The sequence below is a fragment of the Aplysia californica genome, unplaced genomic scaffold (genome assembly GCF_000002075.1).
Source record: "Aplysia californica isolate F4 #8 unplaced genomic scaffold, AplCal3.0 scaffold00043, whole genome shotgun sequence".
NCBI lineage: Eukaryota > Metazoa > Mollusca > Gastropoda > Aplysiida > Aplysiidae > Aplysia > Aplysia californica.
The window spans coordinates 1,694,506-1,719,910 of NW_004797313.1; the positions used below are offsets into that span (position 1 = coordinate 1,694,506).

Consider the following 25,405-nt stretch of genomic DNA (forward strand, 5'->3'; position numbering starts at 1 on the left):
TCTCTTTTCTCTCTCTTTTCTCTCTCTTTTCTCTCTCTATCTCTCTCTTTTTCTCTCTCTCTCATTCTCACTCGCTATTTCTTCAGTCTCACAGTCTGGCATACACATGCATGTATATCACAGTACATCATTATGACAGGTATGCTTTTGTGAATAAAAAATGTTTCAGCTGATTTTTGAAAATGGAAATTGTTGGGGCAGATCTTATTTCACATGGGAGTTATATTACACCGAATCTAAGGGGCGAATTGCTCAGGTTTTCTGCATGCACCTCTGAATTACAAAAGACCTTTAAAAAATCTTGATTTTCGTGCATATGCGACAAATATATAGAGGAAACTTAGGCCTTTCAATCTGAATCCATCCATCCTTCAGATTTTCTACACCACCACAATAGAATTTTGGGATCACTTGCTATGGTAGCAATTTGGGAAGGCAGCACATCATAAAAATAAACAAGTTGATCAGAAAGACATCAGGAACAATATTGGTAGAGACCTAAGTAACTTTGAATATCTGCACAAGACAAACGTTCTAAAAAAAAGAGTGGAAGTAATATTTAGTGACCATAGCCACCCACTGGCATCGGAATTTCAACTATCGACCCGCAGTAAACATTACCTTTCCAAAAAAGAAAGAGCTGACAGATATAGAAATATTTGAACTAACTGCAGTGAGGTTACTGAACACACAGTGCTACAAATGAAACTTACACACACGCGCGCACCCCCCCCCCCCCCCCCCCCCAGAGAGAGAGAGAGAGAGAGAGAGAGAGAGAGAGAGAGAGAGAGAGAGAGAGGGGGGGGGGAGAGAAAGAGAGAGAAAGAGAGAGAGAGAGAGAGAGAGAGAGAGAGAGAGAGAGAGAGAGAGAGAGAGAGAGAGAGAGAGAGAGAGAGAGAGAGAGAGAATGTTTTACGGAGCGGGTCCCAGCACGTGAGACATGTATTTACCAATGTCTTGTCTTTTGCGTTTGCATGAGTGCACCTAACTTTTGTAACGTCTACTGCCATTGTTAACGACCAAGACAAGTTTCTCCCTGCGAGATGAATAAAGATTGACATTGTCATTGACATTGACATTAAAACAAGAACAGTAGTTGAGTGTTAGTTTTTGTTTGACCTTTTTAACACACGGCGTTTTATTTAGTACTGGCGCTAATCGCAACGCAGCGTTGCAAATATAAGGCTCTTCCTTTAAAAAAAAACAGTGGGGTCTATTAATTCCATTTATCTGAAAATCGGGGAAAATATTTAATTCCAATCGGAAACTGACTAAAACAAGTCTGGAGACATTGTTATATGTCCTACTTGTTATTACTGTTAACGTAACAAAGATAGTGCTTGGAGAGCGCCCCTGATATCTACAACTTCTATATATTATCGCTCCTTGGTAAATGTTTATCTATCTGCCTTGCTGGTTGCCGGGATGAAACAGCTTCTGTTCGTGCCCTCCCTTTGAATTTATTAAACACAAACGTAAATTTGATCTTGCCTCCATCATTATGCAGAAATAGTTTAATGAAAAAATTAGAGACTACAACAAAATCGGCACCATCAGTGAACTTCTTGTATGAGCTTGGGCAAGATACAGCAACAACGACAACAACAACATCATCATCAGCAGCAGCAGCAGCAGCAGCAGCAGCAGCAGCAGCATTTTTTTTTTTTTTTTGGTAAAGTGTTTTACGGCGCTCGCAACTGCATAAGGTCATATGAGCGCGCGGGACACACCTAATATTTTCAGTTGGTAGGAAATTTTGAATTTTGCCCGGGTGGCGGCCGAAGCCTACTCTTATCGATTTTAGACCACCAAGGGATCTTGAACGTGCGCTACTTGCACACGGGCCCTCCGAGATTTTTCGCCCGTGTAGATCTTTCCTACCAGAAGATCAGGGGTGTGGCAGAAAGACAGCAGTAAGGAGGAGCCAAGGAGTAACAGTAGAAAGGCTGCAGAAAGAGTCAGGAGCCCAGAGGAGGGGGCAAAGGAGGTGAGGGGGTGGGGGGCAGAAAGTGGAAATGAAAGCAGACAACTAGAGAGCAGGAAAGGAGGTGAAAGGAGAAGAAAATTTGTCGGTCGCTACCCGGATTCGAACCCGGGACCTTTGAATGAGAGGCCATAACCTTAACCTCTAGGCCACGAGAGCCCCCCATGATCATCATCATCATCATCATCATCATCATCATCATCATCATCATCATCATCATCGTCAACAACAAAAAACAACAACAACAGCAACAGCAACAGCAACAACAACAACAAACAAACAACAACTGCCTAATAATAATAATAATAATAATAATAATAATAATAATAATAATAATAATAATAATAATAATAATAATAATAATAATAATAATAATAGTAATGATAACCACAACAACAGCAACAACAACAACAACAACAACAACAATGACATTAACCTTAACAAACAAACAACTTGTCTGTTAAAAATAATAATGACAATAACCTATTAAGTTTTGCCGAAAAATATATAGATCTAGATCTATTCAGACCACAGAATTCTACACTAAGTATAGAATTCTGTGATTCAGACCAAGAACATACAACATAAATATGTCAGTGCTCCAGGCACCACAATAACCAGCAAAAACAACAACGAAAACAGAAGGGAAAAAAACATCTCCCCACCCCCACCCCAAAATCCCCCATTAACTTTAAACGCTGGGCATTGGCAGAAGATGCTTTCCTGAAAGCAGGGTAAAATTGACAACTGCATAATAATATGAATTTAAAGTTGGGCCTATACATGTATTACGAACAAATAAAAAGACGAAGTACTTGGGCACAGTTCCCGGAAGTGAGAAACTAATGAAACTGGTAGCGCTTACATTATGCGCAGTTTTTCCTTGAGAAATTTGGGCAGGGTCATGATTTATGATGGTAGCCGTGCCGCAAATTATCAAGACACCCTGAATATCAAACCGACTTTCGTTCCAAGTATTACATTTATTGGCAAGTGTATTTTGTTATTTTCATATTAGTGCTTTGTTTAAAGACGATTTCGAAAACTTACAAGATGTCAGTACATGTAGATCTAGATTCTAGATCTAGGGGTAGGCTCGAACTGCAATGATCTGACTGACTGACTACTGACTGATCTACTAAGTCTACTAATACTAGACTCTAGATCTAGAATCTAGAGATCTAGACTAGAATCTAGACTCTATACTGTACTAAGTAGACTAAATTACTATAACTATACTATACTATGCTGTGCTGTATTATATGATGTATTTTACTTTGTATTACGAATGTATAAAAGAATTGGTAGATCTAGACCTAGTGCATTTTGAATATGGTATCAGAATAGCTTATAATATTATATAGATCTATATTCTATATATATATAACTTCAGTAGTCAGTGTATCTCTGTGTAAGATGGATAGTGATAGTTCTAGTTAATTATGAGTCACCACAGTGGATCATGTGAAAGTGAAAGACAGATTTTTATAACATAATAAGCTTACATATATTGATCTATAAAATAAAAATAAACTTTCATTGTGAATTTGTGGGTATTACATAGGCTGTAGTTATTCGCACAGGGTGTGTGAATGCGATGGAATTGTATGAATTGTATGAATTCGCACAGGGTTTGCGAATACTATGAAATTTTATTCGCACAGGGTGTGTGAATACCGTGTGAATACTATGAAATTTTATTCGCCCACAGTGTGTGAATAGTGTGTAGGATGTGTGAATACTATAAAATATTATTGGCACAGGGCGTTTCAATGGAAGGATGGAAATTCATTAGGCCTAGCATTTCCTAATTTTTTCCCCCTCATCGCATAGGGACAAAGATCATGTATAACGAGATAGTTCACTCCTCTCTTTGAGCCAATTAAAAAAGTGTCCTCAAAATTTGGTGGCGCCCTCTTCGAAAAAGTGCGGACTTTGTGAACTGTTACCCTACTTGTGTGAAAAACAATAAAAGTGAAATTAACAGACTGTGCTTATAAATCCTTTTCTTCTTCTGGAGAAACGAAAGAGAGCTTCAAAACAAGACTCCAGCGCCATCTGAAGCAATGCGCAGACTTCTGCAAACACTTTTCGGGCTGAGTGAACAATCTTGTGATGTGCTATCTTTAGTAGAGATAGATTTAGATCTAATTCCAATTGGGGAATGCGATGATATGAAAAAAACCCACTCAAATTGGAGGTCAAGTTGTGCATTGTGTCAATGATAATGACTCAAATCTCTCTTTTTTTCGTTTTTTTGTGCATGCTTTAACCCTAAAACTGAAACAAGTATGATATATTATTAAACTAGTGTACAGTTGTTTTAATATTTAAAGCCTTTGCCAAAAAGTGGGATACCCGGGTGTGACAAACGAGGTCCAAAATCAACGTAGGCTCGACCCTATGCGAATAGTTCTTGTTCACACACCCGTTGTGAATAAAATTAATTCTTATATATATGCGCACACCCGGTGTGAATAATCGCTTCCATTATTTTATTTTCACACCAGGACCTGTCTCATGCTAAGATATAATATTTTATAGCACTGTTCTTGTTCATTTGTGTGTCCTCCAGCCAAACATGGCAGTGTGAACCCCAAAATAGTTGGATGTGATGATGTTCTAACATCAGAAAGTAAGATCATAGGCAGTGTTCGAACATCTAGGTAATGCTATACACAGTGGCCGAGACTTTTCCCTTAGATTCTTGAAAGAAGGTGGCTCTTGGCAAGAGGGTGTGTACTTAATTCCTGTACTCAACGTAGTGCATTTTTGGCCTAGGCAGTTGTTTGTTTTGAGGAGATAAAAAATATAAGAGAGAGATGCACAGACAGACACACACACTAAAAGTAAAGATCAGTGTCAGTGTTCACAGTTTTTTGAATCTTCAAAAAAGAAAATTTCAACAAAGCTTGTTCTTGAAGGGGGTAATTTATAGGAAAAATTCAGTTACACAAAGTTATGTTGCTGTTAAGCGGATGATGCTCTTATCTGGGTTGCTATTTTAAAACAAACACCACTGTATAACTAACTATACACTGGCACCCCCACGGAGGTTTAAAAATATGTGGGGTTACAGGTGAGAATCTATACATTTGGGTCAAGAGTCAAGGTTAGTTATGGTGAATTCAAGCTACTGTTGTACTTTTTCAGATCATTCAGAGCATGTAAACATTTTTTACCTCTCTGCAGCTTTAGCAATTGCTGCTGGTAACATTATTCTCAATGTCAACTTGTGGTCAGTCACTTCTAATTTTTTAGAAACTTAAAAAGACATTATATTGACACATTAGTTGAAGATAATGGTAAAACAAAAAAGAAGCAGGAACATGAGCAAAAGTTTCAGTTTTGTTTTTTTGTGACCCTGCTTTTATTCAGTTTGGTACCAAGCTCACTCTTCACATCTGAAAGCATTGTTTGTCTTTGTGTGTATTCATAGTCTTCCCAGGTTCAAATACCTTGAACTATTGGTAATAAATGGGCTACCTCCATGTATGGCAGAAGCTCTTTTTCAAGGTCCTGTGTTGCAGAATTGTTTCTTGTATTTTAAACGACTACTACTTTGTACCTTGTTTTCTATGTGCAGACATACTTCCTGATCTGCACAGGGTATATTATACTCAGGTTTCGATACAACTGATTTTAATTCAATGTAATGATAAATTTTTTTAATGTTCATTTTTCCTCAGATGTTTGATATTCTGATCATCTAGGCAGATATAGCAGCAACATGTCAGGTTTCCTAAGGAATTTGGCCTCTGGCATCAATGAAATAGTGACTGTCGCTCAGGCCAAAATAAGCCCTTTCACTGTACAAGTCACTACAGCAGAGAAGCTTAAAGGGTAAGTTCTTTTCTTATCTGAGACCATTGTAGCTCTATTGTAGTTTATGACATTTATGTGCAACAAGTTGGCCTAATAGCCACATTTCACCAAAAATAGATTAGGATTGTCACAGGGCTGAAAGAAAGTAGAAGAGCCAGACCATACCCACACCATAGTACCCCTTCACTGCTAGTCTCACGGGAAGTATTTTGCTTAAGGCTTTCCTATCTATACTCTCCTTGGGCGTCATAACAATTTATATGTAGCAATATCACAAAATTAGTCACTTTTCACACGTTTTGATCATGGAGCTATAAAACTGGTTTCAAAACAAAAAGGTGTTTGTAAATCCAACAAGATAATATAAAAGTTTCTCATATCTGGTTCTATCTGATCTTCATGATTTGAGCACAAAAAGTATGAAGATGTGCAGTATTCAGAAAATACAGTTCGGAGTTAATAAGCTTACAGACCCTGATTGAAACGAATTGGACATACACAAAGTAGACCGTTAACGCAAAATGGGTAAAATTATTATGTCTTACCAAGGAGGGAAATGAAATCATATTTCAGATCATGTTAACCTTTACACCACCAGATATTTTCAGTCCTGACTTCCCTGTGGCGCATATAATACTGGAGTCCTCTACTCCTCAAGCCCAGCCAATTCTGATTACGCCTGCATTTTATTTGTCAACATTTTTTTTTTTTAGTTCTAAAGTGCTTTTGTTTGAAGTTTTAGAAGATGACATTTAGCATATTTTTCAGAGACAGTTGAACAGATTACAGTAAAACGATGTGACTGAGATTGAGGTGGGAAAATATATTCGACTGGGTCTGTGGGAAGATGAACTCATCGGGGAAATACACAACTGGGGCTTTAAGGATTGATATACACAAAAGCTAATATCAATCATTCAAGCTTGAAGTTTATCACATGCATTCGGTTTGCTTTTGTGAGAAGTGACCTATTTGTGTTTTACTGCCTCACATTTGTTAAGTTGGGTCATGAGAATGAAGATGTTGTAGCTGGTATAGTTTTTGTTGGTATGTCTGTTTTGAATAGCCCATACTTCACTTCAAAAACCTAGAAGCAGTATATTGCTAGTGAAAATCCTGTAGGCCTTCATGTGTGTGCTTTATTTTTTTCCAGCCCCTTTATTGATGGGCATGATGTTACTACTTGGTTTGACACTGGAGTCGTTCATTTTTCTTCTTTGGTTGTTATAATGTGAACTATATTTTATCATTTTAGTGACAAAATAATTTTTTTTCTATTGAAATTTTATATGATGAAAGATAATAGTTTCTCATTCTTCATCGTTGTAATAATCTTTTAAAAAATAATTTAATTAAGAATGTTATTTTCCTTTGTTCAATAGAGCTTGCTTGTATTTTTGTGTGACCCTGTTTTGAAGAATGTCTGCATAGTAATAAATAGTTAATCATGCGCTTTGCATTGTTTCATTGTATCACACGTTTAGTTTGATAGGTGTTTTTGCATTTGATGTCCAAAATTTATCTTAACTACTCAGCTGTTTTGTAGATGATTCTACAAAGCCTATGTAGTCTGTCACTTTTCAACTATACAGGCTGTCACTTTAAGATTTAGGAAAGATGCAAACTTTCATGAGACCCAAAACTGTTTCTTATTGCAATGAAATGTAACTAAGAAACTGCCAAGAACATGTGTCATGTTAATGAACAAGAATTTCCATACAACTTTTTTCAAATAAAGAGATTATTGTCAAGTCACAATTTTATTATTATTCTGTCTTAAATGTGGTAAATAGGGAATACCATTGTTAAAATTACCTCTTTTGTGGTCAGATTGATTCCGAAGTGGCACTTGTCACTATATGACACTGTTGGTTGGCAAACTTTGCCTGCTCACAGAGGTTTGTTTTCATCTGAGTGGGGTCTTGAGTTTTTTCTCGTCCGTCCTATTACATTTTTCTTCCCCATCTGGCATCATAATGGGGGAACAAGCACTCCATCTTCTGGCTGACCTAAATTGTTCATAGTAAGGAGTAAAGCAACATTTTATGATCTCATCCAAAGTAACAAAATGAGAGAGTGCTCATTTAAAGCTATCCAAGCTCAGCCACCATGTTCGGCTTAAGGTTCCTTTTTAATCAGAGTCAAAATTATGATACGTTACTATTACTGGTACAGTTACTGTTCTGCATATTAAATATTCTCCCATGTTGCACCTATTTGAAAGGGCGCCTCTGGATCTCCTATTCTACCGCTCTTTCAGTGCATTGTTTTTATGCAAATATTTGTGCTGTGACCTTGTCTTCTGTCACGGAAATGGTCCTGTTTTTAAGGCAAACCACCCTATTCTCTTGTTATGTAAAAATAGCCATAGTCATAAGAATTGGCTTTGTCGTTTGTAGATCCTACAGTAGGCTGATAAAAAAATAAGACATACAAGCCATTATGTTTTTCTGATTAGAATGTTTTAACATTTCTCATTCTATCTTTTCTATCTGGCCTGCTCAAATATTGTGTTGAATGTATGTCCAGTTCATATTTTTCACTTCATTATTCCCTTTTTTAAATTCGTATTGATAAAGGAATCCGTTTCATTCTCATTACATTACCATACATTTCGAAAGACATGCTGCTGAAGAAATTTGATATGTAATTTCATCCCTTGTCGTCAAATATTTGTTCATGCACCAGATGTTGAAAACCATTTCCCGCAGCTTTTGCTCGACAGTAAACAAAATTGCTATCATTTTATGCGGGTAATTCGATCCCAATGAAATTCCCTTTCAGTCATTTACTCACTGAAACCGTGTTGTCAGAAGTGTGAAGTTTAAAATTCATGCGTTGTGCATTAAGCTACATTGTTGTTAGATGTTACAGGTGTATCCTTTAACAGGTGATCTTTGTTAGACTACTGATGAGGGGTTTTTGAGCACATTTAACCTGTCTCCTTTAGATCATGTTTTTCTCAAAACTCTATGACTTGCATATTATCAAACCAACGACAATCAAACAGGGGTATGCCTCAGTGTACAATGATACTATAACCAGACTAATGCGGCTGCTTGTATGTGCTGATTCATTCCTGGGCTCTTAAGGCTTCTGTTACAACCATTGAAAGATTTTTATTGTCATGGACATCGATATGTTATTCAAAATAAATATAGATCTAGTTTAATAAATGTCGGTTCTAGTGATCCTTTGTCACTTTGGCAAATTCTGCATTAACATTCTTGCCTTTCAACATGAAGACATCTGACTTAAAGTCCACTCTTGTCAAATCTGGGCTTGATATTTTCTCTTCAGTTTCTGAAAATGTCTCTTCAAGCTTATTATATCTGCCTTTGTTTTATCAAAAGGAAGGTATTTTTCAGATGCTTACTTTAATAATAATAATAATAATAAATAGAATTTGTATAGCGCATATCCCCGCTCAACTGCAGGCTCTATGCGCTTTACACTATATTATTACCCCAGCCGACCACAGGACACTCCGAAACATTCTCAGCTTCCCGGGAAGCATACAGTGCAAGCAGCTGATTAAGCGCTCAAACACTAACAAACTGACAAGATCTTTCGCTGTCTATAGCCGGGTACCCATTCCCACCTGGGTGAAGTGAGGAAAATTCGTGTAAAGTGCCTTTCCCAAGGACACAACGTCGGGCCCCTGACGGGATTCGAACCCACGACCTTACGGTTTCGAGTCCGAGAGACTGACCACTAGGCCACACTTTCCTAATACAATGATTTGACTCGCTGACTGTCCGTTAGTTCAACGGTTACCAATGTCTGATTCTAATGGGTGTCCTGAGGGGAAATAAGCAGTGCAGTGTGCGTTTTGTTGGAAGTTCAAGTCATTAATAAACCCACCGTTAGGCTTACTCACTTACCAGTGTGTCTAAAACAGTTGCAGTATACCCATGCCATTTGCTACCGTGGGGATACCATGCTAATGCAAAATCCACAGCATAGTGTTCTTATACTTGGGTTCTGGGTTAGGTTTTGAAGTCTCTTCACATACATGTACGCGGCCCTGTCTTATCCATGACAAGCATCTATGGTGTAGCGGTTAGTTGCTTCACCGCCGTACGTAGGAACCGAGTTTGGTTCCCGTGTGGGGAGAATATTTCTCTCATATCTCGGTCTTTATGTTGGGATGTTGTATCCCTCGATCGGCTGGATTCTGCCCTGACGGGCAGCGTTGAAGCTCGTCTCTTAAATGATGTAATTATTTGTGTGTGTGTGTGTGTGTGTGTGTGTGTGTGTGTGTGTGTGTGTATGTGTGTGTGTCGTTCCCTGACAAGTGTTCCGTTCCCTGACAAGTGTTCCGTTTGAGGTCTGGACCTTTAAATTGTTGTTTGTGCTGAAACGGGTGACTCCCGCCCCCAACCCTGTCCCGTTCATCGTGCCTCCATCCACCTTTTGCAATGTGTTATCCCATGAACATAAAAAGTTTGGGTTTTTAGTTGATACGTTCTATTCTTACAGAATTGGTCTCATTGGCCATAGCAGACGCCACAAGTCATCGTAACCGTTAATTCTTCTATTTTGCTTGAGAAATATTCTCCTTGGCCGATGCATTTGTCATCGTCAGACATTGACCGACGAACTGTTAGATTAAATCAGATTCAGTTCTGTGAAGGAACGGACCTCCCACCACGAAATGGTCGGTCTATGTTATTACCTGTCATAACCCATTGTCTCACTGATTCGAGGCCCCCGCCTTCACTATGACCATTTCCACTAAAAAGTATGCAAATTATGGAGGCAGTTTTGGCCCGTTCACGCTCTTCACCACCATAAGTGTAGTCATACTTCGCAGCCTTTGTGACGAGTGGAAATGTTGCAATAGTCAAGGCAACACCAAATGGACAACTTGTCGACCTCATTACACAGATTCCAAGTTGCGAATTGCTGGAGGGGGGGGGGAGGTCGGCCATGCGCCTCTGAATTCCAAAAGACCTAAAAATTGTCGAGTTTTGTGCATATGCGACATATAAAGATGTGTTTTCTATATAATCAATAGTGTTAAATTACAGTCTGGGCGGGGCTCTTTGATAATGACAAGAATGGTAGTTGAGTGTTACTTTTTTTGTTTATTTGACCTATTTTCTTCTTTTGAACTGACTTAGTGTGCCGCAAGACTGAGTTGTTGTCAGTCCTCCAATTAGTGGGTGACGTTGTGTTTATTTAGATTGACTAATTTATACAATGTTTAAAATTTCTTTCATATCTTCAGTCTTTGAGACCGCAGGCGTTTCAATTTGTTGTCGCTTTTTTCCACTTAATCACGATGGTTAGATTAATTAGTATACAAACCTCCAAAAAACGTTGCCCTAAAACTGCTGAACAATTTCTCCATAGAATCTGTTTGCGACCGTCTCTTTTATTCTCCAAAAAAAAATCCCGAAAAAAAGGACAAAACGTGCCGTAGGACCTACCACTACCAGGACTACGCTGCTCAGATGGATCAAAGAAGAAGAAAAACAACAAATAACAAATATAAAGCCGCCTAATTCTTCAAATAATACTACTTTCATATTCAGGTAGGTCGAAAATGTATGTGTAAGGGGTGGGGGGGGGAGGGGTCTGCCTTTGGACTTTATTAGGAGAAGGTGGGCGCCCTGTGACATGCCCATTAGCGCTTCAGATTTAGCGCTCTGCTGACCCCCGGTTTGGCGTATGACCAAACGCCCCCACCCCACCCACCCCCCTTTAAGCGGAATTTTCTGGCTAATCCCCTGCAACGAGAGACCCTGTATTGTTGTGGTTTTAGTATGGTACCGTGTTTGCTATAAAAAGTGCGTGGTGTTAAGTTTAATGAGCAGTTAATTGCTAATGATTATACAGACAGCACCACTTTATTTTGTTGCATGTGCACGAAAATCGAGGGGGGGGTTTAGGTCTTTTAGAATCAGTGGCGGTGGGTGGACCAAAATTTGGGTGGGGCTTAGGTTGCTTCCACTTCTTTACCACCAAATAGCAAGCAATAAAATAAGGACTGAACAGTGATGATTTTTCTATACTCATGCGGTGAGCCACGGCAGTTTGAGAAGCATTCAAACGAGAGGATCGAGTTGCCTTTGTTTTCCATCTCTTTGTTGTTAGTTAAATTCTTTTTTGTTGGTGGGGACGAAGCCGATTCACCTCCAAATTTCCTCTAATTAGTTTTCGTGTGATGAAAAAAGTTGCCTTAAAAGTAGTTCGACCTGATTCATAACTGTTAAATCTCAGCGGCTCAAACACAAACATGGACACACAGCACTTCAAACATAATACTTCTATGAGTTGGATTAGGCAGTATAGTCAAAAAGTTGAACGCACCCAACAATGAACCAATGGGGGACTGGGAAAGCCAAGGCGCATTGGTATCTGTGTCAGTAGGGGAAAATGTGTCATAATTTATCACCCCATTGTCAGGGCTAGGAGAGCGTGAGCCCTCGGTACAGTGTTATTTGTTCCCAGTCGTCTACCTTTTTACAAGAAGAGTTTCATTAAGGACGGGTTGTGGGAAAAAGGTCTTATCTTCGCTCAGCCCTAGAGACATTTGCTTGGCTGCTGGATTACTATAGTTGTAAGCGGTGACAACACTGATTGGATAAGCGAGCAAGCCGCCAAGTTGATCACTCTGTGTTCATTGCGTGCTGTCATAACGGTTTCAACTGCTTATTTCATTATGGAGAAACTTTCATTTACTTTGGGATAGAGTTGGGGGTGGTGGGCGGAGAAGGGATAGGGGCTCAAGCCCGTGAGCACTTCAATACCCACCGTCACTGTTTAGAATTCATAAGCGCATGCAAAAAGTCAAAGCAATTGGCCACTTCGATTCGGTGTAATGAGATCGACAAGTTGTCCATTTTGTGTTGCCCAGACTATAGATGTATGCGCGGGACCTATGGGCATTACTTCCCTACTGATGGGTTGCCACTTGTACAACTTAATAAGACTAGCGTCGGGGTAGCATCTTGTCCATGTACCATAAACTTGTAATAGAATGTTCTAGATCGTGCACTCTGACGTAGTTCCGGATCATTATGGGGCCCTCCATTAAATGTTGACATCTGTTTGGAGCCAAATAAAGGGCACGGTGGAAAAGGCATTGCGCACACGAGACTATTGCATGAATGCTGTTTTGTCTTTCATTTGGGCGCCCGTGGTGTGCACGCTTAGCTGCGAAGTTATTATGGAGAGCAAAGAGTGACAGCCATGACAGTATACGGTCTAGGCTAGTAGAATTCAAATCCATACTAGGATTTGCTTTTCCATCTGTAACTCTCAGCTCCGAGCAGGTGTTTGTGTAGCTAGGAATGTGCTTCTGTATCCTCATAGTGAATGGGCCTGCCTTCCAAATGTTCTATTTATAACTAGTGGAACTCTAGACTCAAACATATAAACACACAATAAAAGCAGTGTTCTCCATAGCGATAAAAGCCTCCTGTTTAAAGGGAACCGAAGTCCTGTGGCTACTGAATATTTTTGACTCTCAAAAAAGGTACATTATTATTGTATCTTTCCTCCTCTTTAAAAGCCTGTTTGTCACTGTTCTCTCTCTATACTGAGAAAGTTCACCATCAGTATTCTGTTAGAGCACAAGAATGCTCTTCATCAACGCAGAGATCTGTTATCACTGGTTGTCATAGAGACCAGAATGCGCCAGCCACTGCACTGTGATGTAGTCGATTAATGGACAATATAATAAGCCAACAGGCTGGAGGTCTGGGTTCGAATCTAAATGAGGTCCTAGTTTTGATTGGAATCCTTTTCCTGGCGGCGGTATGATTTCACTACGCTGTAAATTATTTGCCACGCATTTAATACAGTGAAAATCATTACCGAAAAAAAAGAAGAAACTTAAAATGAAGTCTATGCATTTAGTAAGCAGGTGCTGGCGGGTATTCAAGCGGTGCCTTCTCACAATAAAACATAGCTCCGCTACATTTTGGAATCAAAGTGTGTTAGCTCTAGTGCGGACGAATGACCATTTACCCGGATATTGCCTGTCTCCTCGCAAAGAAAACGCGACCCGTTGTAACAATGTTTGTTATTTGAGCTAACCAAAAACGTTCAAACATAGCCTGCTTAAAGTGAGCTTCATGTCATTTGGCGACGTTAGAGCATGCACTTTCCTAAGCTCTCTGAGAAAGTACAGTCGATCACCTGTACAGTCTGCCACTTCCTACTTCCTCCCTTGTGTAATTTTAAAATACATTTTTATGACACTGTGTAAGGTGACCTCATCGTCAATGCGTCGCCTCAGAACTATTTTGTCCAAAGTGTACTTAAGTAAGGAGGCACTTTTGACAAAATAGTTCTGAGGCGACGAATGGCTGGCTGTCTTAGTCTTAAACACTTTCGGCTGCATTGGGCCTGGATTGTTTGTCTTGGCCTCGAAAGAGGGGAGCAATTGACCCTGTTTCGTGTGGGCGAATAATAAGTAAGATCAGGTAAATGATGTCAACGCTATGATGCGTTGCGCATTGGAAAGCGTCCCCCCCCCCCCCCCCCGACAATTTCACTGATGTGGTTCTTTTTTTATCCATTTGCGTTGTGCTTTCAAAGATCCGACATTAATTCGAGAAGGGGGCATTAATTAGCTGAACACTCACCCCTGCCCTCCCCGCCCCACCCCGTGGCTTTCTCGTTTTCTTTACTTCTAGTGCGTGTTTGGTTGGGTTTGTTTGTTTGTTTTTATTCTCACAGGTTCTTTATGCATCACGTGGTCATTGTTGTACAAGTGTAATTTTATTTCTATCCGACTCTTTCGTTTATGAAGTGTTAACCAGTCAGATTTTATACTAGACTAGGCAAAATTGAGGTAATCAAAGACTGTGTGGACACAGGCATAGAGGGAAAAGGTATCCCTAAAAGTACGAGAAAATTGCGGACCCACACTCAGTTTCGAATGCCAAACCTCGTTCGGGGCAAATTTACCCTGTGGCCTCTCTCTCTCTCTCTCTCTCTCTCTCTCTCTCTCTCTCTCTCTCTCTCTCTCTCTCTCTCTCTCTCTCTCTCTCTCTCTCTCTCTCTCTCTCTCTCTCTCTCGCTCCCTCTCTTTCTGTGTGTGTGTGTGTGTGTGTCAGTCTATCTCACTCTCTCACTATCTCACTATCTATATATCTATCTATCTATCTATCTATCTATCTATCTATCTATCTATCTATCTATCTATCTATCTATCTATCTATCTATCTATCTATCTATCTATCTATCTATCTATCTATGTGCATGTGTCTATGCGCGCGCACACGTCCCTATAATGGAGGTGATACAGCTCATTTGCTTCTTTTTTTTTCGAACTCATTGTACTTTATGTGCACCATTTCCTTCTGTCCTAATCAGCTCTTTCCTTGGATGGAGGACCCTGTCTAGCTACCAGAGCTCAGCTTATTGCTATCAAAAGATCAGGAGTAACCCGTGTGGCCGGCCTGTAGCCCGGGCCGCGCTATCATCTCGCCTGCTGACGTGCGCCAGTTCGGTGGTGAGCCACCCCTCCGGGATAAGAACGTATTCCACAAAGGGCCCCTGGGATTGGGAGTCCTGGGACTCCGATAAGTTTGCCCATGGCATTAATGACCTTTTGAGCGAAACCGAAGCTTTGGTGGCTCCGTTTGACGTTCACGATATCGGACCCCTGAGACTAAAGGGGTAAGAGACTGGAGCTCTAGGAGTCCTTCTATATCACTCTTGTGAGGCTTGTGTATCTTTCTCTCCTGTGCAGAATCCATGTGGCCTTCCCAGCCCTAATTGCTGTGTAGCGCCAGTGTGCTCTAATATTATCTTCTAAATCTCCCTACCCTAAACATGCATTTGTTCAGCTGATGCCTTCATGTTGTCTTTCACTAACAATTCATTTTTAGGTAAAGCAGAGGCTCATGGGCGATACATTTATTGTACTCTGGCTCTGCTGCATATTTATATTTTCAAATAAATCCAAGTTAATAGTTGTTGATGATGCATGCATCTTGCGTAACAAACACACTTCCACTTCTTCAAGGGGCATTTTAAGAATTTTACAACTACATTCAGGAGAGTCTGTAAGAAGGAATGTTCGGCACAGCTTATGGAAATACTCATTATTCATACAGGTTAAAATCAGAACATTCATGCATAGGTCATGTTTCTGGCTTGTTACAGGTAGCGTGTCTTTTTGAACATTTTGAAATAAACAAACAAAAACAAAAAACTTTTACAACTTTTAAGCTCTACAGATTTTCCACTACTCCAATATCATTTTTTTAAAGTTAAGAAAGACTTTAGAGTTTACCTATTGCAGACTTTGGTTTTATGACTTGTAACGGCAGTTATTAGTGGATTTTTTAAAGTCATCACATTGAGGTTTGGGTCCTTTCGCACAATGTCACTCACAATTAACTGTTGGATAAATGGCAACTCGGTGGATGGGGCAAAGGTGTTGTTTTCTTTCCTATAGCCACACCCCCCCCCCCCCCAAAGCATCAGAGTGTTTTGTTTGGGGGTTGTTTTTTTTCGATTGTTTTCACCCTACTTAACACAAGGAGCTCATTTTGAAGGTGGAATACTTGACCCTGTGGCGAGAGTGAGGAAGGAAGAAGGTGGAGATGATACATTAATTTGTACATGCCTCTAGGAGTGATGTCAATTCTGTGCATCTGAGCCATAATGTTGATGTTTCTTAATTAGCCTTTAGATGGTGTGGTCATTCCACTGGTGTACAGTAGGTCTGACCCCCTTGCACTTTCCCTCTTCCTCTTCAAGGGAGTGGGGGGGGGGGTATATCAGAGTGTCTTTCCCTGAATTGTGTGCAAGAAGTTTTCAAGTGAACATTCTGATCTGCATGTTGTGTGTACCTGGATTCCGCCAATGAAAAGTTGAAGTTTCACCATAATAGTATATATCTATTTTGCCTGTTTTGGTCGTTTTCTCAGTCAGATTCAGATTGCTTTCATCTCAGAGACAAAGTTACCAGTTTTCTTCACTTCTGAATAAAAGAGCAGAATTGAGGAATAAGATTCTCTTGTTGATTTAAAATGTGTCAATCGGGACATAAAAACAGCTGCATTAAAAAAAAGATTTTCTGTAATGGAAACGTCCTTTAGATTTTCTGTTTTAGCTCTTCCTTTAGGATAGAAATTAGGTCAACAGGCGGAAGGAACATTAGTGTAGCTTGTCTACAAGTTTGTTGGCTATTATGGTTTCTCTTTCCGTGATCAATACTCCACTTCTGGGAACTAGTGCACAGTATAACTCTCTCTTTTGTCACACACATTTACCTCATAGGTCGATAAAATGTACTTGAGACTTTACAGGCGTGCAAAAGTCATCAAGATATCTTCTCTCAGAAAAAGTTACATGCTAAAATATCAGTTGTGTTTTATAGTACTTTGAACAATGAAGAATTACTCCTGGCTCCACTTGTGGGGTTGCATCTTTGGTGCCGCAGAATACAGGACAAAGGCTGATAACGACTCTCCATTAATAAAGAGCTAATGTAACCATCTCCCCCCCCCATCTCTTTTGCTGTAGTAGAATAAAAAACTATTCACTTATTATTACAATATATATTTGCATCAAAGTAGATTAGTCCAGCATGGTCCTTACAGGCTAGTGGGATTTAAAAGTCTGTGTAAACTTGTCGCTGTCATCTGACACACTCGCACATACTTGACCTCTCTGTGGTTTTTGTTGGGTTTTGTTTTTCTCCATATTATAAATGCTTTTCTCACTCCATATCACTCATATACGCATGCACCTGCTTTATTAATTGCTCATTCACAGGATTGATTACGAAATGTTCCAAAGATAGGTAGACATTTCTATTTGGGAAACACTAAAAATCAGTGCTTTTTTGTAATTTTAAATCAGTACATGGTTTGAGCTACATGTGACCCATAATAAAAACTGCATACTTACTTTTGGAACACCGTGTATATACTCTAATGTGCTTCATACTCATGTACAGAGCTAATGGCTTTCAGATTTTTTTTAAGCTTTTAGTCTCATTGAACGCTCTTTTTTAATACAACGCAGCCATGGAGAATTTCTTATTCTCTTTTTGACAAAAGCAGAGCTGAAATGAACAGGCCTCTCTGTGTTTTTGTATTTTGTCATTCAATTATGATCATTCTTTTGTAGACAGTAACTGAAAGCTATATATTGGTGTTTTCACTTTGCACTAAAGCTTTTGCAATATTTGTGTGTGCTCTTGATTATTGTTTTAGTAGCTGTACTCATAATTTCCCTTTTTTTTGCATATTATGCTGGTGATTTTTGTTGATATTAATTTTAGAGTTTTGCCATGAGACATGATTGTTAAGAGCCCTCCTCCTCCTCCTCTTCTTCCTCCTCCACCTCATCCTCTTCCTCTTCCTCCTTTTTGTTCTTTATCCACTTTCAAGTTCAGGATTTCTGAAGTGCTCCGCTAGCTCTGTTGATGAGGTGCTGGACTGCAGTGCAAAATACTGTGGCTCGTATGCCTAACAGGTCCTTTGTGAGATCTGGTTGTGAGTTCTCACATCTCCACTGACCTGGTTTGGTCTGAACCGTAGCAGAAAATGAGGCTAAATAGGGGGTCCAACCTCTTCCAATGACAGCGCTGAATCCCATATCAACATTAACTGTTCCTGGCAAAGTGTGACAATTATTGATGCGACTAGTTCTAAGATATTAATTGTCCAACACTGCACAGTGGATGTACTGGGTGATTTTTTTTTAAAAACTAAACAACTTTTTTTCTGAATTTCTCACACTAAATTTTTACAAGAATGTTTCTAATTTGGAACAGATATAATTCTTCCAAAGGGAATTTGTTTGACATAAAATTTGTAAAGAAAAAACTTGTTTTCGAAAACAGAAATGGCTTTCATAAAAACCACCTATAAACGCGAAATGCACCAATTTTGGAGATCTTGTAAGGAGAACTATGAAATGATTGGTTTGTTTTTTCCCTTTCTTTTCTTTTAAAAATCTAATCTTTCCTTCCCTGTAACATTTAAACAATATTTTTCTTTTCTCTTACAGAGTTTTTAAAAATATTTGTAGAAATCTGAAATTCTGCTCTATATGTCCTTTTTTGGACTCGACACATTTTAACATGTCGTTCGTAATGTTCAGGGGTAGCCAAACACAAGGATTACACCATGAGTTCTCAAAGCCACACACACTGTACACCTTACAGTATGGAGTTGTTTCTAGAGGCAATAGGGGATGGGTGAGGTTGCCCAAATAGACAACATTTGTAGAGTTAACATATCCTGAAAGGTGAATATGGGCTTTGCCAAGGAACCAAATGTCATAGAGGAAATGTTCACGCTTTTCAATGCGATGGAGGAATCATGAACACCTTGCTATCCTCTGTTCCATGTCAGCTTCGCGAACAGGAAAATGATACAGTCGTAGATAAAGATCTACTTTGAGAAAGCAGACCTTTGAGATGTAGGAAAGTCCTAGCTGCAGATATTGTCTACGGACAGATGTCTCATCTACTGAATGCTGCACCTTGGTGACATTTAAAGGAGTGAGAACGTTGTGTTTTTTACCTGAAGTGGTCCTTTTGTCTGGGAAGTTTTAGTTCTGATTCTCAACAGATCCTAACAGATGGACCATTTTCACCCTTGGCATCAAAGGAGGCCTTAAGGACACTTTTACATTATTTCCACACTGTGTGCAAAACTTAGGAAATGAGTTGGTGGTGAAGATTTGTTCAATACAAAAAGCTCTCTGCTCTTTACCAGTCTTAACCATGATCTCAACAGGCAAAGGAAACTTGAAAAAAAATATCTGCAAACTTCTGTTGGCCTGTTAGACAACTGTAGCTTGCAATCCTAATTCGAACTAATACGCCATACTACAAAGATGGGGACATAGCTGAAAATAGGTTGTCTTTTTACGTGCTATGTAGTAATGAAAATCTGTTCTGTGGGTTTATCTAAAGTGAACATCAAACAAATTGCTTTTGATTAAAAAATGTTATGTACCTATTTGAAACACAAAACTTCGGTGTTGATGAAAATATTTACCAAAAAAAGTTGTTCAGATTTTTTTAGATCACCTTTTGGCGAAATGTTTCTTTTCTTTTCTGCATTTTCTGTCTTTGTTCTTGCATTATTTTTACAACGCTACATATGTCATGACCTTCATCGATCTTGTCAATTTACTCCCCTGAAATTGAGCACTCAAAATGCGCTTTATGTAGGTTTATATTAATAAGGATTGGCCTACCATTTCAACGGGATAATAGTATTTATGAAGTGGAAAGTGGAAAGTATGATTTAGCGTCCATCTGTTATAAGCGGTGGTGAACCAAGCACACTTCTCATCATGCCACCAATGTTCAGGAACATCTCAATGGGGGTTGTCAGCTTGTGGAAAGAGACCAAAAGGAGATGCAGTAACACTTTCTCCTTGCAGTCAAATATTGAGCATTTATAGTGGTTTTGCTTTTATTCAGTGTTTTAGATGCTTCTTGTAAAACTTTTTATAGGCTGCGTATAAGAGAGGTTACAAAAATTACCCTTGTCTCCGCAGTTGGTTGATGTTTTTATGAGCTTGTGAGACCTGCTTCTTGAAAGTAAAATGGTTATATATGTGATTAAAGATAGACCATTTATGGAATAAACAAAAATTTCAATGAAATTGGAAATAAGGGATAGGAACAGTTAAGCTAACCTGTTCTATGAGAATTCTCATGTGTATGAACATCTGGAAATACACCAACCTTAGCATTCTGATTTTGAAAGTGGTGACTTTCCAAATGACATTGATTTTGTTAGATAGGGTGGAGAACCACAATTTGTCTTATTGTTTTTGCGTGAATTCACTTTTAGAATTTTTTTTTCTTTTTTTTCCCCTCTGTTGCATACCTTGTGAAGAGGATGTTAGATTAACTGTGTGATGCATCCTAACACTACTGCTGCTTTATGTTTATGATGGTCGATCCATGCATTAAAGACATCAGCATTACGTTAACGTTTGCTTCTCTCTTTTCTTGCTTGTTCTTTGTATCATTTGAAAAAAAGCGGTCCTGATCAAGCTTGTATTCAAGGACGATGCCACTTGCGCATATCTGGTTGAAATCAATGAGCTTACGTGAAGGGAAAAAAGAACATTATTCTGCTTTGGGTTTGTCTTTGTATTGTATAAATCACTTTTTGAACAACTAAAAATAAGCAGGAAATCCTGATTTAAAAAGAACACTCGTATATGCTATTTTATTGGCAGATTCCACCAGTCAAATTTCGTCTTAATCTTTACCATGCAAATGTTGTTGTCCATACAGTTGTACAGTCCTCAAGCAGGATGGGTGCTTGACTTTATATCGTCGCTCTACCACCTTTGAATGTGTCATCACACGGCCTGATGTTCCTGGAAAAATGTACAGGTGTGTGCTTTAATGCAAGGTTAGAGTTACGTATTTGCTTCTTGGATTGATTGCCATGCATCATCCTTCTAACTTTCTTGACAAGGCCAGCGAAAATGGAATCCCAAGTCCTGTTTTGCTGTTTGTGTTACGATTTGTGTTGTGTTCCCCATCCCCCCTCCTCTTTACTTTCTTTTCATTCATCATCTTTTGTAAACAAAGATACAGAAAAATAGTTTATACTTTGGATAGTGGCTGTTGCTTTCTGATCCTGCCTTGTCAGGGGTTCATTGTCTTAGATGTCTGCTTGCTTCTTATGTGTGCAAGTTCATGCACATAATCAGAAGACTGTTGGGTTTTTTTCTTGGTTTACATTTTTCTTAGATTGTTCACCCATACATGGGCAAACACACATACATACACACATATAATCACACACATACACATATACACGCACACATGCACACACATACATACACACATTTGCACCCCCTCATCATCATTGCCTTTCTCACCCTAGATCAGGATATAAGCCACAAACAAACACTTTCCACCTTTCCCTATCCTGGGCTAGTCGCTTGATGTCACTCCATGTCTTCCCTCTTTTCTGTACATCCATTTCCTTGACTCTTCTCCAAGTTCCATGTGGTCTTACCCTTGATCTTTTACCCTGTGGGTTCCGATCTAACACTTTCCTTGTTATGCAGCTACTTGACTTCCTGAAAGTGTGTCCAATCCATCGCCAACGCCTTCTTCCCACTTCATCTCTGACTGGGCTCTGTCTCGTTCTTCTTAATACTTCCTCGTTGGTAATCCTGTCTGTCCATTTGATCCTCAGTAACTTCTTCAGACACTTTTCGAGAAAACCTGGATCATCTTTATGCACGTCTGAGACAGGTTATTTGCACCCCATATCTCTCCCTAATCTTTAGATAGGGAATATCTAGCTCATAGTCTTCTATTTAGAATGATGTAAAAATAGTTCAAGACACCTTAATTGTTGAAAACTGGAGAAGAGTAGACCTTTCCAGAGCTGCTTCAAGTTCTATATTAATCCCGACCTATAATTGAAAAAATCAATATGATAAGAAAAATAAGGGTTCATATAAGCACAGCATATTATCATGCTGCCAGAGAGAAGACTTGAAAGTAATAAATGTTGTTAGTTCTAACAAAATGAAAATGTTACCAGAGGAAAAAACAGAAAGAGGTAATATATATAATATATATGTCTGTGCTTCTTGACTGTGTGAATTTTATGACCATGGATCAATGAAGTTTCTTGATTGGTTAACTTTAAAAATTCATGAAAACTTCTTAGAAGAAAAACATATCATTCTGCTCTTGGTTTCAGTCTTTGTATTGTGTAAAGCATTTTTTAAACAATTAAGAAATAAGCTGGAAATATCGATTTAAAAAGAATGCTTGTATACTATTTTATAGGGTGAATGAAAGTTGGTAATAAATACTCCTGACTGACACCTTAAAGTGGTCATGAAGCACATACATATACATTTACCATGCATGTAAATGATGCCAGAGAGACACTACATTTTATTTGATTAAACTAAAAGACTTTTTCTCATCTCACTGGGCTACAGCTTGTTCCGACAGACAAGTGAGGAGGAGGCCCAGGTGCTGTACAAGTTGCTGGTGGCGGTGCTGGTGCCCATGGTGAACAGCGGAGCTCTCCACCTGCAGGAGGAAGTGCTGCAGAAGATCTGCGACTGCATCAGGGAGCACCCGTCCTGGAACAGCGCTCATGTCTCAGCTAACTTGGGCCACCACGGCTGTCTCCGACATCCAGGAATAAAAGAGTGAGTTAATTCCTTCCCCCCACATTTTCTCTTTTTCAGTGGAGAAGTTATATCTGATGCTTTTTTTTCTTGTTATTGCTGTTGTTGTTGTTGACATATGCCAATACAAAACAAGCACTACCAATTTTTGTTACCAAATAGTGCCTTCCATGTAGTTGTTCCAGTAGTTTTAGTTCAAAGGAAGCTTCACAAGTTGGTTTTGTTTTTCCAAGTGGCATCAAGGTTCTTTTCTTTTTAGCTTATTACAGTGTTGTGCAGGCCACCATACAGAAAATGCAAGTTTTCCGTGAGATGTCTAATCCTGTTATAATAAAATGTTTCCATCCTGACTTTCTTCTTTACCTTTTCAGAAACATCAACACGGTGTGCTCCACCCACTCGATGAGCCCGCTCATGACGGCCATTACAGGCAAGCAGGCTCCAGCTGCAGAGGAAGTCCTCAGGCTCGGCGGTCAGCTTGGTCAGGCGGACAAACACGGCGACACTGCCTACCACTTTGCCGTGCTCAACTGCCCACCTGTTGTTGCTGTAAGTCTGTCTGGGGAGGGGATGAGGAGGATAGGCTACTGACTGAATTTTGGAAAGAGGGAATAAGATGCGACAATCTTTTCATGAGGGTACTAGAGCCACCGCACTGCATCAAGTTTAGTTAACATGAGGTACTGTGAACTTTATTTTTCCTCCTTTCAAAGAAACTGACCTAAAATTGCTTTTACCAGCTTCTTTGATGCAAAATATTAATTTACAGTATCATTCCAACCAACACACACACTCACAATTATACACACACACACATGCATATTTCATTTTTTAAGCAAACTATATTGTATGTGGTGAATATGTGTTTTCTCTCAGTTTAATTTTGACTTTTATCCTTTTACCGTAAGAACATATCAGAGTATGGTGTATTATTAGAAGAGTTTGATTTTTTTGTCTTGGAAACAATGATTTTCCTATATTAAGTCTCTTTAAACAGGCAGAAAAAGCCAGTTGAGCTTCATGTAAGGCCTGAAAACCATAAACCCTCTCAGATGAAGTTGATTTTTTTTGTTATCTATTCTTCCCACAGCTTTTAGTGGACTTTGACAAACAAGGTGTGATCAACAGTCTGAATGCCAAGGGAGAGTCCGCCTTATACCTTGCATGTGAGCGCAAGTTAACGGAGGCCACAGAGATACTGTTGGGGGCTGGGGCGGACCCACGCGTGGCGGGCGCCGACTGTCTGCCGATACATGCTGCTATTAGGTCCCGAGATTTGAAGTAGGTACCTCTTATCTTGAAATAGTATTTTATTGTGCCGATGCTTCTGATTAAATCACAGAAGATCAACTCTGATTTTGAAATGAACCCCATGAGTTTAGACTTTTCAACCAATTTTTGAAAAGCTATTTTTTTTTACCTTTACTTTTATATATGTTGTAGAGCTATAAAAATTAAAAAGTTTATAGAGTTTATCTCCTTTACAATACATTTTGCTCACTGTTTTGGGAGGGGGGGAGGGGTGTCAAGAAAAACATTTTGTTGCTAGTGTTGCTGCTCTTTGATTCTGGATTGTATCGTCTACTATTATATATATATATATTAAGTCTCTTATTACAATCAACAGTAGAAATAGAAACATGTAACTTTCTTCCTCTGGTAAATCTTCTAGATTCACCTTGATCTAGAAAACAAAATCCAAATCTATTGCAAATCTCTCCCAGAACGAGTCAGAGCCTAGAAAACAAATTGATTAAAATGGAATACCCGTAAACATGGTTTAGATTAAGATAACATGATTTAAAGTGAAGTTTAATGTGAGACTGAGATGTTTTGTTTCTGATCTTGAGGGAGTTTTTTCACGTAATTGATATTTGCTCTTATGTGTTTTTGCCTTCATTTTTATTCTTTTTTATATCTTACAATTGATGAAGAACAGGGGGGAGGGGTGGGGAATGAAGGGAGGAAAAGAAGATTATGAGAATAAAGATGTTCTGCCTCTGTGGAACATCTCTATGTTTGACTGATTATTACTTTTTGTATTTCAGATCTTTTGAACTGATTGTTTCCAAACATCCAGAGCAGGCAAACGCCAAAGATTACAAGACTGGAGGCAGTCCATTGCACTGGGCCGAGGATGTGGAGGTGATTAGTGCTGATAACAGCTTCAGCATCTTGCCATATTTTTAGCTCCTGCTGTGGGTAGTTTTGGGGCACCAGACGTGTCTGCTTTTGCTGCTTCTCTTGAAAGCTGCTTATAACCCTAACCTTGTTCAAGCACAATATGGTCACTAGCGTGTTGACTCATTTGAAGCTGCTGGTCATCAGTAATGACTTAGCTTTCACAAAACTCCCAAAGTGGACCAATGGTTCAGGTGAAAGATTCCTCCTTCCATCTGTTGTCTTACTTGAACCATGAGCTCAGCTGAACTTACTTACTTTTACTTTTTCATCCTCTGTTGCCGTTAAGCG

The 25,405-nt window shown here is 39.2% G+C and overlaps 1 protein-coding gene across 5 annotated transcripts in view; it reads left to right on the plus strand.

Moving 5' to 3' along the window:
* The first annotated feature begins 2,834 nt into the window (after positions 1 to 2,834).
* Positions 2,835 to 25,405, plus strand: part of LOC101849753 (85/88 kDa calcium-independent phospholipase A2) — a 40,107-nt gene continuing 17,536 nt past the window's right edge. For 4 of the 5 annotated variants that reach the window (XM_013079200.2, XM_035968168.1, XM_035968169.1 and 1 more), the window contains exons 1-8: positions 2,835 to 2,973; positions 5,674 to 5,827; positions 15,143 to 15,448; positions 21,057 to 21,158; positions 22,739 to 22,954; positions 23,305 to 23,482; positions 24,024 to 24,214; positions 24,982 to 25,078. In XM_013079200.2, coding sequence (XP_012934654.1) covers positions 5,715 to 5,827; positions 15,143 to 15,448; positions 21,057 to 21,158; positions 22,739 to 22,954; positions 23,305 to 23,482; positions 24,024 to 24,214; positions 24,982 to 25,078 — 1,203 coding nt within the window. In that variant the 5' untranslated portion in view covers positions 2,835 to 2,973; positions 5,674 to 5,714. The remainder of the gene's footprint in view (positions 2,974 to 5,673; positions 5,828 to 15,142; positions 15,449 to 21,056; positions 21,159 to 22,738; positions 22,955 to 23,304; positions 23,483 to 24,023; positions 24,215 to 24,981; positions 25,079 to 25,405) is intronic. The other variant, XM_035968171.1, reaches the window with a different exon arrangement.